This window comes from Agelaius phoeniceus, chromosome 5 (assembly GCF_051311805.1).
Source record: "Agelaius phoeniceus isolate bAgePho1 chromosome 5, bAgePho1.hap1, whole genome shotgun sequence".
Taxonomy (NCBI): Eukaryota; Metazoa; Chordata; class Aves; order Passeriformes; family Icteridae; genus Agelaius; species Agelaius phoeniceus.
Genome location: NC_135269.1, coordinates 255,283 through 268,505, shown reverse-complemented (window position 1 = coordinate 268,505; position 13,223 = coordinate 255,283). Strand labels below are relative to the sequence as shown.

General features: G+C 45.7%; 1 protein-coding gene across 1 annotated transcript in view; it reads left to right on the top strand.

The window, feature by feature from the left end:
* ST8SIA1 (ST8 alpha-N-acetyl-neuraminide alpha-2,8-sialyltransferase 1) overlaps window positions 1–13,223 on the top strand; it is a 94,686-nt gene that overhangs the window by 24,443 nt on the left and 57,020 nt on the right. The window contains exon 2 of the mRNA XM_054631814.2: window positions 1,766–1,910. Within this exon, the coding sequence (XP_054487789.2) occupies window positions 1,766–1,910 (145 nt within the window). The remainder of the gene's footprint in view (window positions 1–1,765; window positions 1,911–13,223) is intronic.

Genomic DNA, 13,223 nt, shown 5'->3' with positions numbered 1-13,223 from the left:
GAATTTCACTGGAAAACTGTAATTGTGTTATACAGCCTTGTAACAAATGGTTCCAGCTGATCTTGGATTAATTTACGTTTTTTGAAAGAGTTGCTGTGGGGATAGAAAAATCTGCAGAATTGTTTTCTTTCCGCTTGAGAGGAGAGAGAAATAATTTTCCAAAATCTTCAAACTGGTATGTGGACAGCCAGAAAAATCTCCACTGTCAAATCTTGTGTTTAGAACAGTATTCCATGCCTGTTTTACACTGTCTTGCAAAGGTTATTCAGTGAGAGGTTTCAAATTGGCTGTAATTTGTTTTTCACGGTTCTGTGCTGAAGGCTTTATTGGGCAGCAGCAGGAGGGTGATGTGAAGGCTTTCCTTGGTGGGTGGGGATGAAGCCATGGGTGTTTTGGGATGGGAATTGCTGCTCTGGCTGGCCCAGAGCTGGGTCCTGCTCCCAGGGACAGAACCAGCTCCAGCACCCCACACCTGCTGGGCTGGGAAGGGCCTCAGGTGCTCCCCTGTCCCGGCCTTTGGGGGATCAGAGCCAGATGGGAATGTGCAGCAGCTTGTCCCCTTGTGGATCTGCAGCCTTCTGAGGGATGTTGTTGCTGGGCACTTATCGCTACTTCAGCTGAAGTGTGCCTGAAAAATAATACTCACACATTTGCAGAGAATCATGAACTTATAGCAAAATCAATTTTTGATAGGGGAAAAATAACCTATTTTTTCAAATGCCAATTTTTAGACATGAAAAGTATTGTTAAAACTTTAAACATTTTTTAAATTTAAATTTTTGTGGATGACTTTATTGTTTTGAATAAAATCTCCTCTTTTGCAGAGGAGTACAGCTATATCAAGCTTTTTAGTAGTCACTAATAGAGGTTTTTCTGCTTCCAGCTCCTGTGCAGCCAGTGGAAATGGTTCAGTCTCTTTGGGATTACCTTTTGAATAAATGAGGAATGTAGATGATAACAATATTCCAGTGTAGTGGTGGAATTCTGCAGAGTGTGTTTACATCCATCTCTGAATGTCACCCTGCCTAGGCCATGCAGGCTTTGGAAATACAGGATATTCTGGGCCTTTAGAGCTTTCCATCATTCTGTGGTTTAGGATTTTAATTGCTGAGCTTGCTGTGGTACAGAATTTTCAGGATAGCCTTCAACCCCCTCACCAGCTCTCCAGTTTCTGCTCAGGCTGAGAAGTATTTTTGGGCCATGAGGGAGTGAGAGGCTCTGGGGTTTCACAGGGCACGGGGGAGCACAGCCACTCTCTATAAATATCCATCACACTGGGTGGCTCTGACACTGCAGCACATGCAGAGGGGTGCCAGCACTGCCTTACCTAGCTCTGCAGCTGTGGGCCTTTAGGAGGCCTGCTCTTCATAAATAACCTTTGGTACTGACTATTTATGCACCTTGGATGGAGTTTTTGAAGGAGCTTGTCTGATTTCCGTATGTGCTGGAGACCAGTTTTTACCCATTACAATAGGCTGGGTATGGGATGGAGTTTCTTTTGCTGAATGTTGGTTTTGTTTGTGTGTCGGTTGGAATGAAAATTTAGGTTTATTTTTTTTCCCTGTTTCTAAGATGTTTGTGCAATAAGAGCAGGTTTTGTGGCTCTTGTGTAAGCAAAAAGGAGTGCCATGGTTCATCTGCTGGCTGGGAAGTGTGGCTTGGGAGCACCTGAGGGCAGCAGGAGCAGGGGCGTGGGGGGTGGTGATTAACAGAGGTGTGACAGGCCTCCAATTAATAGCCTTTACTCTTTTGTTCCCTGCTCTAGGAAGCTGCTGGAGGAATGCTGTGACCCTGGGCAGCTCTTTGCTATGACAAAGATGAATTCCCCCATGGGAAAGAACCTCTGGTTTGACGGGGAATTTTTATATTCTGTCACAATTGACAATGCAACTTACTCTCTCTTCCCACAGGTTAGTAACCATCTTTTATTTTCATTTAAAGTGTTAAAATGCTAAATGGTAACATGATTCAAATAATTATAAATATGCTAAGAAATTGTATCTTGATTTCTCAATACCAAACAGCATTTGATTTTTTACTTCCATATTGTGAAAATTTTGGTTATGTTAATGCTTCCCTGGCTGCTTCTTTGGAATGTATACAAGGGATGAAATTGGGTCACCTGTCTTGATTTCTGAAGAGTTTGGTTCTGGCTGTCTCAGGAGGGTGATTTCTGCATTTCAGTCAGGGGTTGCAGCCCCTGTGAGCCTGAGCCCTCCCCTGCAGTGGCTCCAGTTCACAGCTGTGCAGCCAGGAGGGGACAGAGCTTTGTGTGAAGGTGTCCCCAAGTACTCCCAAGCTCATGAAGTTCATTGGTGGCAAACAATGTAAGCCCAACAAGAGCCAGCAGCTGGGCTTTGCTGATTCTTGCTGTGATTTTTGAATGTTGGAAGGGGTTGGTTATTAATGTCTGTCAAAGGTGCTTTGGGTTAAGTGCAGGATTTTTGAGAGCTGGCAATTTGTAATACTGATGTAGGCTGCTTCTTGTATGTTTAATTAACACAGGAACTGATACTAAATAGTGAGTTTGTTATGTTTTGTATGTCGAATACAAATACTTTATGTGGCTACACGCTTAAAGAAAGCGGAACTTGTGGCTGTATGATTGATTTACCTGCTACTGTAACCTGTCCAATGCAAGGTCTAGGGATTTATTCAGCTTCCCGGAGTTGAGTCATTCACACGGGGCTTCTCATTGTTGCCGTTTCAGTTAAATGTGTGGCAGAGTTCTTCCTTGCTAACTTCATCCTGCAAATGAAACAAAGTTTTTGGCGGTTTTTAACAGTACCTTTTAGATCTCAAAGCCGGAGTTATTGCTTGGAATGAGTTTGGTTTGATGCAGGGGAGCGAGGGGAGCTGCAGGGTGGGGCGGGGAGATGATGGCAGCAGCCCCTGTCTGCGTTGACAGGATCCAGAGCAGCTCTGTAGCAGCTGAGCCTGCTCAGGGTGCCAGGGGCTCCCTCTGCTCGCTTGTGCCTGCTGCCCTGGGCTGGGAGAGGGAGCTCTGCGCCCTCAGCCTGCCCAGCTCAGCGGTCAGCAGCTGCTGGAGCCTGCCTGGCCGTGGGTTTGGGACTCCCTGCAGACTTCTGGGGCCCGATGGAGAGTTGATGTGCTGCAGAGCAGTGCCTGTGAGCTCTGTGTGTGATCACCAGTGTGATGTGCTGCTGCTCTGCTGCACTGTGCACTGGAGAGACCAGGGTCCTTGGCAGAGCTCTGCACCACAGGATGCTGGCAGCAGGCTCAGAGTGTGTGTCCTGCCCAAGGCTTCAGGGAAGCCCCACCTGGGCTGGCAGAGGGAGCTGACTGGTTTGTGGCAGATTGGGGAGTTCAGATTTGGGGGTTTTTATTAAATCCAAGCACTCTGGTTGGCCACAGAGGTGTCCTCACAGCACAGAGCAGCTTGCTGGATGGGCTCCTTCACAGAGGTCAGTGAGAAATCGTGGTCTGTGCAGCTCCACTGCTCCCCAGGGCCCTAAGACCTGTCCTAAAGCTTATCAGCAGAGATCAAGAGTGAATATGTGGGAAGTGCTGCAGAGAGAAGCTCCTGGGGGACAGCATGGGCTGAGCAGCTGGGCCTTGGTGTCCTGAGGTGTGTCAGGCTGAGGAGAGGGGCTGGGTGGGTGCTGCTGTGGGGTTGGGGGTGGAAAAGGGGAATTTGCATCATGCTCCCACCCCCAGGAATGCTGTCCCTGTGGTGAGGTGATGGGCAGTCTGTTTCTCCCAAGTGCTGCTCGTCCTTTCCTTGCAAGTACCACTGCCTCCAATTTGATGTGTTATTCCCATGCCCTTTGCCCAGAGGAATTTTGCAGGCCTTTATCAGACTAAATCCTGGTAGGCTTAAAAGCCAAGGGGGATTTATTTGCAGTTAATTTTTAAATGCATTTTTCTGCTTCTCTCTTGGTTTCAAGGGAAGCACTTGCCTGAGTTTTTCAGGCTCCTTCTTTGAAGAGTGGTGTCTATTATTAGCTTGCTTGCAAGCAATTTTCCTGAAGATGAATATTCCTTTCAAAAGTACCCAGAAGCTTAAAACAATTCAAAGATGTGGTTAATACTCTGAAATGCCGTGGGGATGTAGCAGGAATGTAAGGGGCCACAGCTATGTTGATATAATCATAAAATATTTCCTCTGGAATAAATAAAAATTGGTGATTGCAGATTTCTCAGTCCTGAACCAGTGACTAACTTAGAGAATAATGTAACTCAAAATTCAGTAGGGAACTTGCTGTATTTGATCTTATGAAAAAATAAATATGTCCAAAGTTAACATGTAAAATGTCACTTATTTCTAAATGTGAGCAATACAAAACAGCATAATTTTTCTTTTGAGCAGTCTGTAGATGAAGTTCTTACAGCTGGGTCAACATTTTCTGACAGAGTGCTTTTCCACTAGAAATGCTATTTCATGAAAATATAAATTCAGAATCACTTCATTAGGTTTTCAATTTTTCTTTGAAGTGAAAAGGTTGAAAGGTTTTGATGGAGTTAGGACATTTCATTTTAACTTTTTTTTAAATGTAATACTTCAGCTGTTGGAGTTTCTTTTTATCAGCTCTGTTGCTGCCTCCTTTTTCCTCAGACTTTGTGTGATTATATTACTCCTTTTCTTTTCTCGAGTTTTTGAACCACCAAGGGAGAAATTTGCAGAAGAGAAAAGCTTTTATGTGGCAATAGTCATGGAGTGCTGCATTTCAGTTTATGAGGACCAAATAGGACGTGGCAGGGTTTTGCATGAAGCAGCAGATGCTGGAAGCAGCTCCTCTCAGCCTGCCCTCTGTGTGCTTTTAGCCCTGGATGCTGAGAATGAGGTTTGGGGAGCAGGAATGGGCTCTGGCACCGAGTGCCCCATCCCTCCCTGCAGCAGGGAGCAGCCAGGAGCAGCCAGGCTGGCACTGCAGCTCCAGGGTGGCTTGGGAGGGACCTTGTCCCCACTGTGGATAGGGCAGGGCTGGGCTGGGTGCTGCTGAGAGCCCAGGCCTGCAGCCCCTGCTGGCACAGACAGACACACAGACAGACAGACCCTTCCCGCATCCTTGGCTCGCCATGGGCTGGGATGGTGGGAGCAGCCCCAGAGGTTCCTGCAGGGGTTTCCAGCTGCTCTGGGAGCAGGGTGTAACCCCACCATGGGCTGGGATGGTGGGAGCAGCCCCAGAGGCTCCTCTCAGCTGCTCTGGGAGCAGGGTGTAACCCCACCATGGGCTGGATGTAACACAAAACCACGTGAGGGATGTGTGAACCAGCACTCAGCTGCTTTGGGGTTAGAGAATAATGCACCAAGTCCCTGTTTCAAGTGGTTTTTTGAAATAATTTTTCACTCTGTGCTATTTTTGTCCTCCTTAGAGCTTCAAGACCAAATTTCACACTACCTCTAGCATTAGAGAGGAAAAAACTGCTCACCCCAATAGTTAGGTCTTTGTGCAAATATCTGATTTTTGGTGCTTGTTGGCAAAAGCCTATAGCAAGGAAGAACTGAGGTCAATCTCTGAGGTCACTTTTCTCCATCCCCAAGGGGTTAAAAACCCCAGTTAAACCAAATGTAACCTTTCACTCTGTTAGGTATTGTTTTGGAGGGTAGAGGGGTGAATACATTTCAAAAGACATTTCAGACTTTAACTTTTTAATCTGGCAAAATGAAATTATTCATTGAAAAAACTGTTCTGGTTTCATTGTATTTTACTTAAGCAGTTAGACACTTTTGGTACCAGTAAATGATTTTAAATTACTAAATTATGGTTCCTCAGCTGCTCAGATCCCTTGTAAAGTTTTGCTTGCAGAAGCTGTCAGTAACAAGAGTGGCTACTTGCACTGAGATCCTCATGAATAGTCATCACAAATAGTGCTAGAGAAATAAAAAAAAAACCTGCCAGTCACAAAAAAAAAACAACCTGGCAAGTGTGGCATCTGTTTCTGGATATGTTGTGATCAGGAGAAAGATGACATTTTCCAAATCACACATATAATACAAATATTTATTTGAAGTTTAAAATCCCGCCACTAATACAAAAGCAGAGAAAAAGTTGCTCTAATTGTGAATGTAAAATGGAGACATTCTCTGACACTTTCTGAATGGTGTGTTGGGTAGCAGTGACTTACTTGATGATTGGGCTGTGTGATTTGTGTTTTTCATTCAGGGTACCTGTTAAATTTTGGGAGCTTATTTGGTTTTTCCTGGATGCTCACAGCATCTTTTGTTTAGCCAGGGGTTTTGGGTTGTCCTGCTGCTGCTGTTTCCAGGCAAATTCTCTGCTCTTACAGTTACAGCCTGCAGCAGGTAGAACAATTTGTAAATATTTCAGGGGAAAAAAGGTCAGGTGTGGAAAGGGAGTTTGCTGTGGAGTCTGCAGCTTAGTTCCTTTTTGCGTTCTGGGAATACCAGGAAAGCCCAGCAATTGCTGCCCTGCTGTTGGTTTTGGATGTGCTCTGTTCTCAGTAATGCTCTGTAATTGAGAACTGCTTGGAGAAATACAGTGAAATATTGGCTGTCATTTGTGGTACTTTTCCTTGATGCCTTGGATGTGGACATAAATTTTAAGTCTACAGACATTCTTTTAAGCAGCTTTAACTTCTATTTCCATTAATTCTGTTGCCTAAATAGGTACCACCTTGTGTGCCTTTGAGTTGTATTTAGTTAGGATTTGGGGGAATTTCTTTCTGCTTTCCCTTTTGGTCCCTTTTTTTTTTTTCTTCCTTCATTTTTTTTCCTGCTCCCTATGCTTACATTAATATGCAAGCTCTGTTCTTGATTTGGGCTACATGTATTGATTCAAAATGAAAATGTGCTAAACATTAGCTATTGGAAATGTGGAAAATGTTGTATACTAAAAGGTGAAGAGGTATTTAAATATTGTGAAATATCAGTTGTGTTTTGGGAAAGTAACAAATGGATTTTTTTATTATTCAAGCAATTATTTTTTATTATTCTAATAAATAAACAATAAAATCTACTAATAGATTTTTTTCATTATTCAAGCAATTGTATTATACAGTGCTTTTCATAATCTGGGAGATGCAGTACTATCTGTAGAGACCTGACAAATTGTGCTCTTTTGGAGCCTGAGTCCTCCTTCTGGTGCCTTCAGAGGCTCCCTGGAGCAGAGGCTGGGCAGAGGTAAAGGATAAAGCAGGGATTTATTGAAAGGCCTCAAAGGATACACCTTGGGTAGTGCAAGAGCCTGGCCCTGGCTACACCCAGGATGGATGATGGGCCATGAGTTTTCACACTTTTATAAGTTTTGGTCCATTTCCATGTTGGGGTGAATTGTCCAGTTCCAGCTCCAGTTGATGCAGTCCCACCCTGTGTTTGCTCTCCTCCATTCTCTGCTGTTTGCCCTTTTTGGGCTGAAGCTGCAGTGGTGTCCTTGGTTCTGGGGCTGGAGAAGGATTGCTCTGTGTGCCTGAGCTGTGGGGAGAGCTGCTGACACTCCATAGGGAGCTCAGAATGCAGAAGAGAATCTGGATAACATGAAAGCTAAAATGTAAGGCATCACCTTCAGTCCTGGATAATCTTTAGCCATTGGTATCAGGGTGATCCAAACAAAAATGTGGTTTAATGTTTAGTTAAGAGAAACCCCTGCCTTCACTATGATTCCATCCTGACTAATGAAGAGCTGTGTAATTGGACCAGTTAGTGTGGTATGTTAGAAATGCTGTAATGGAGCATCCTCTGCCCTGGCTGCTCAGCTGAGCAAGAGCCAGAGTTTGTGAAACTGCTCCATGGAGACAAGGGGCAGCCACACCTGATGGTGAAAATCCAGTTTGTGCTGGAAAGCTTGAGCTGGAGTGTGTCTAGAGTGGAGTCATTACATGAAGGAAGAGCAGCGTGCCCTTGTGGGGCTGAGCTCAGTGGGAGCCAGGAGCTGCTGCCTGTCCCTGTTGGCTCAGTGGGAGCCAGGAGCTGCTGCCTGTCCCTGTTGGCTCAGTGGGAGCCAGGAGCTGCTGCCTGTCCCTGTTGGCTCAGTGGGAGCCAGGAGCTGCTGCCTGTCCCTGTTGGCTCAGTGGGAGCCAGGAGCTGCTGCCTGTCCCTGTTGGCTCAGTGGGAGCCAGGAGCTGCTGCCTGTCCCTGTTGGCTCAGTGGGAGCCAGGAGCTGCTGCCTGTCCCTGTTGGCTCAGTGGGACCAGGAGCTGCTGCCTGTCCCTGTTGGCTCAGTGGGACCAGAAGCTGCTGCCTGTCCCTGTTGGCTCAGTGGGAGCCAGGAGCTGCTGCCTGTCCCTGTTGGCTCAGTGGGAGCCAGGAGCTGCTGCCTGTCCCTGTTGGCTCAGTGGGACCAGGAGCTGCTGCCTGTCCCTGTTGGCTCAGTGGGAGCCAGGAGCTGCTGCCTGTCCCTGTTGAGGGGGACTTTGGGCAGCCTGGCTGCTGGGTGTCTCCTGGCCAGCAATGCAGGGCCAGGTCAGTGCAGACACACGAATAGATGCTGCTCTTTCCACATGTGGCAGAGACAGGGAGGGGCTGGGCCTGGCTGCAGTGTCACTTTGGCCTGCAGGCAGAGAGGAAGGGCTGCCCTGCCTCAGCCTCTGTGCCTCAGATCCACAGTGACTGAGCATCCATCACGCCCTTTCCTGGGTCACACAGGAGCTCACGTCTCCACCCACTGCCTGCACAACTGAAATGTCCTCCCTGGAGGATCATTTCTCCACTACCTGCTGGGCACAGCCACGGATGTTCTGCTGTGGGGTTGCCAAGCACAGAGCAAAAAGGCTGAGCTCCAAAAGGAAGTGGGAGTGCAAGCAGAGAGGGACAGAGAGGCCCTGGGAATTTTATGGGCTTTTTTGTCAGTGTTCATCTGCTTTATGAGGACATAAACTTGCTGCTTTAGAAGCAGGAGCTGTTGCAAGCAAAAGAATGATTAAAGCAAGTGGGCACAGATGAGAAGCTGCAGGGACACCAGACTTGTGATGGCTATGAGTGACTTCAGGGCATCCGAGCTGCCTGGCTGGGGGTGTAGAAATAGAAATAAGGGAGGGTTTGAGTCTGCCCAAGGGCAACACAGTTCTGTTTGCTTTGTTTGTTTTATTGTAGTTGTATATACCTGGTAAGATACTAAAAGGAGATTGTTCCTCCATGCAGAGGTTTTTCTGGCAGTGAACTTGTCTATATACTGAGACTTCCACCTATAGGTGCAGTGAAACCTTTGCTTCTTGAGAAAGCTTTATCTTTTATACGCTGTTCACCTCTTGGCCTTGATTTTATTTATGAAATTTGTTATTTAAATTCATATTGTTCAGTTTAAAGATCTTTTACTGTATATGTGACTATATATTTGAATTATTCAGTAATCAGCATATTACATTAATTTGCTCTCTGCAGTAGTTGCCTTTTTTGGTAAGATACTTCTTATAATAGGCTTAATACCTGTACTGGCTTATTTGAGGCTTAGGGTTGGGTCCATTTTGTACCCAGCTCTTTCTTACCACCTGGCAGAATTACGAGTATGAATTTATGGAATGCTACATACCTCTACATATAATGGGGTTTTTTTGGTGCTGGTATTTGATTTCTTGGTATGGGTGATGTAAATTTTGCTGGACTATAGCAGGATGCCAGGTTATGTTCAGAAGGTATTTATTGTGTAGCAGAGGTGCAGCCCCCCCTTCTCCCACATATTCCTAAACACAGATGGAAGTGTGGCTTAGTGGAGTCTGCAGGCCTGACAAAGTCAGGGAAGGTTATGCCACTGCTGAAGCTATTGAGAAGGGGTAGCAAAGTTACACACCTTGTAGGAAGGTTGTGTGGTGACTTTCAGGAATTTGTCTTCTTGCTTAGGGGGGAGTGTAAGCCCAGCTGTCCATGCAATGGGAGCTGCTGCATCACAGGTCAGAATGTGATTCAGTGTAGCCAGGCATTATTGATTTAGAGTCCTTATCACCTGATATGACAGGGAGGGCAAGGAAGGTGGTTCTCTCCTGGAGCTGCTTTTATCACCCAAAGGATTCCCATGCAGCAGGCAATGGCTTCCCAGTGGCATTTTGGGCACAGGGAAAATAAGGCAGTTGTGCCTTTCTTCCGTCAGGATGCACTGCATAAATCTTGCTCAGACCAAGAATCCAGCATGCTTTCTCCTTCTAGATCCACAAAGTCAATGCTCTTTTGGAGTCATTTAAGGAGAAATTTGGCAATTAAATCTGTGCTGTGAATTGGCCAGTCACTACCAGCCTGAGGTGGCTTTGGAGTGTGGTGGCCAAAGGGTTGGTCTGCAGTGGCAGGCAAAGGCAAGGAAACTGAAAGTACTGCTATGAACTGAGCCAACATTTGACATTTAATGGCCCAGCCAATTTGGACTTGTGTAATGTAACTGTGAATCCCAAGTGCAGAAAGAAATAGTTATTTTCAGTGCAGAAATGGTGTCTTTTTTCTTCTTCTTCTATAATTTCTTTTTCAAAGCCTGTCCTGGAGATTTCTGCCAGCCGTGGGCATTTGGGGCTGGGGGTGGTTGGCAGTGCCAGTCTGGGTGTGTTGTGGGGGAGAGCAATTTTCATAAAGACATACCTGGCTTTGCAGATGGCTTGAAGCCCAAGACCATGGCTTCAGCTCAGCTCATGAACCCTTCATTAATTTTTTTCTCTCCTTGCCCAGCTGTGGCAGGGGAGGGTGAGTGAATGGCTGCTGTGGGTGCCCGGTTTGGCCAGTGCCAAGCCCCAGGAACGAGGCAGGGATGCACCACAGCACAAGGCAGCTGCAGTTCATGGTGGAGCCTCAGTGGAACCTGTGCCAAGGCAGTGGCTGCAGGGGGTGCTGAGAGAGCTCTGCCAGCCCGTTATGGTTTGGGGTGAAGGGACCTTGACAATCATCTCATGTCCCATGGGCAGGGACACCTCCCACCAGACCTGGCTGCTCAGAGCCCATCCAGCCTGGCCCTGAGCACTGACAGGGACCCAGGGGCAGCCACAGCTGCTCTGGGCAGCCTCTGCCAGGATCCGTTTCTTCCAAGTCTCCCACCTAACCTAAGTCTCCCATCTTTTATGTTTTTCCATGAAGAAGCTGTAAAAATTATTAGATAAATATTTCTAATATTTTTTACAGCTTGTTCACGGAAATTCTACCACCCACCAGGCTGTCCAATCTAGTAGGTTGCTGCCCATATGCACATAATACATTTCCTGACATCTAAATTGAAATTCCCCTTGGCTGTAAGTTAAGAGATGTTTTTTTTCCCTTCTCTTTCCCACATATGACTGCTATCAAGTCTCCCCACAGTCTTTTTCTCTAGGCTGAACAACCACAAGTCTTTTACTCAAATAGCTGGGTTTTTTTTAAACTTCTGAATGTTTTTGTTTTTCTGATGGTCTGTAAGGAAAATATGTGCCAATTAACTGTGTGGTGCCCTCAGAAATATATTCTCGGATTTATCCTTTGGAATGGTACAACACATCAGCGCCAAATACTTCAAAGCAGAGCTTAATGTCACCTTTCTGCTTGAACAAGTGACATTATTAAATTAATGTAATATTTCAGTATTTAGTACTGCTGATTATTCTATGCACAGTGTGGCTTGGTACTGTGGAGCAGTGCTGCAAATTTAGGTGTTGGGACTGGGCTCAATAGGAGACAGTTGAGGTGAAGGAAGACAATAAAAGCAAAGGCTACAGAGATCTGTTCTCTGATTCTGCCAGTCAAAATGAGAGAGCCAAAGAGAAATAATTCTTGTATGAGTATGATGCCTTTGTAGCAATTCCCTCAGGCACCTCGTGGTCATTCCAATTCAGTGCATGGTGTTATTGCATACGTAAATCTATGCCTGAAGACCTCTGGAGAAAATTAAAATAAGGGTTTCTTCAGGTAGAGTCTGTGGGGAAGAAATGTTGCAAAATCCTTTTTTCCCCCCACAGTAAACAAATAGAGATGCTGGACCACTATTCATTTTCCTTCACACAAAGAACAAAAAAAAAAAAAGGAAGATACCTAGAGAGCCCCTGTGATACTCTGGCCAGTATATGAATACAGAAGGAGCTGTGGTGGCAAAATGAGTATTAAAATATGTGGTAAAATAGGGGAAGTGAAGCCTGGTTACTTCTCAGTCATCTGAAGTGTTCCAGCTGACTTCAGCACAGCCAGGACTTAGCCCTGTAACATTTTGCTGAGTGCAGTTCTGCTAAGGACTCATAATTTTGGTATTGTGGCTTCTTGCACAACAAATAATTACCTTCTTTTTCCTTTTCCCCAGTTTCTCAGCCTTGATTAGCCATTGTTTTTATGTAGTGAAGGAGTTCTCTTTGTCTAGTCTGACTGAAGGAGGATTCCTTCATGGCCATGGACCTGTTGGAGTGAGTGCAGAGGAGAAGCACCAGAGGTGATTACAGGGATGAGCAGCTCTGCTGGGAGGACAGCAGGGAGAATTGGGATTGTTCAGCCTTTGGGGTGACCTCCCTGTGGCCTTGCAGTGCCTGAAGGGAGCCTACAACAGAGAGGGGCAGAGAGACATTTTACAGGGAGAGACAGGACAGGGGAATGGCCTCACACTGACAGAGAGTGGGTGTGGATGGCATATTGAGCAAAGCTCCTTACCGTGAGGGAGGTGAGGTACTGAGACAGGGAAGTTCTGCATATCTCATCCCTGGAACTATTTAAAGATGGGGCTCTGAGCAACCTGGTCTAGTGGACAGTGTCCCTGCCCATGGCAGTGGGGTTGGAACTCAATCTTTAAGGTCCTTCCCCCCCAAACTGTTATCTGATTCTGTGTTATTTTCTGCAACATTCTCTTGAGATATGATCAGATACTGCCATGTTCAGGTGTGCATTTACACCAGATTGTTGTCATGGAGCCAAGGTAGTCCCTGTGTTTTGTGAATTTTATGTCAAATATCTGTTTGTTTGAGAACAGACCCTCTGAGAGACGAGGAAGTTGTAGAAAAACCCTATCTAGTGATAATTAGCAATGTTGGTTTCCCTCTCAAGTTTGATATGTGCTCCCACTGAGCACTTGTAAGGCTGAGTACTTTGCTGAAACCTGCTGTTATGTGAAGCCTACAAAATAAATAACGTTTGCAAGTAGACCAGAAACTTGCTTTTCGTGCTTTCAAAGGGTCTTTGTTCATCAGAGGTAAGAAATATAGAGGCAAAGTTAGAAAGTGTTCAGCATGGGTCTACTCTAATGTAAATTAGATCCTTCTTGCTTGCCTCATTATTAGCATTTTGATCCTGCAAGGAGCTCCTCATTCACAGTAATTAGCTATGCAGGCTATGGTACCTGGTTTTATTCTTTCAAACATTAGCTTTTGGCCCTTCTTTCTAT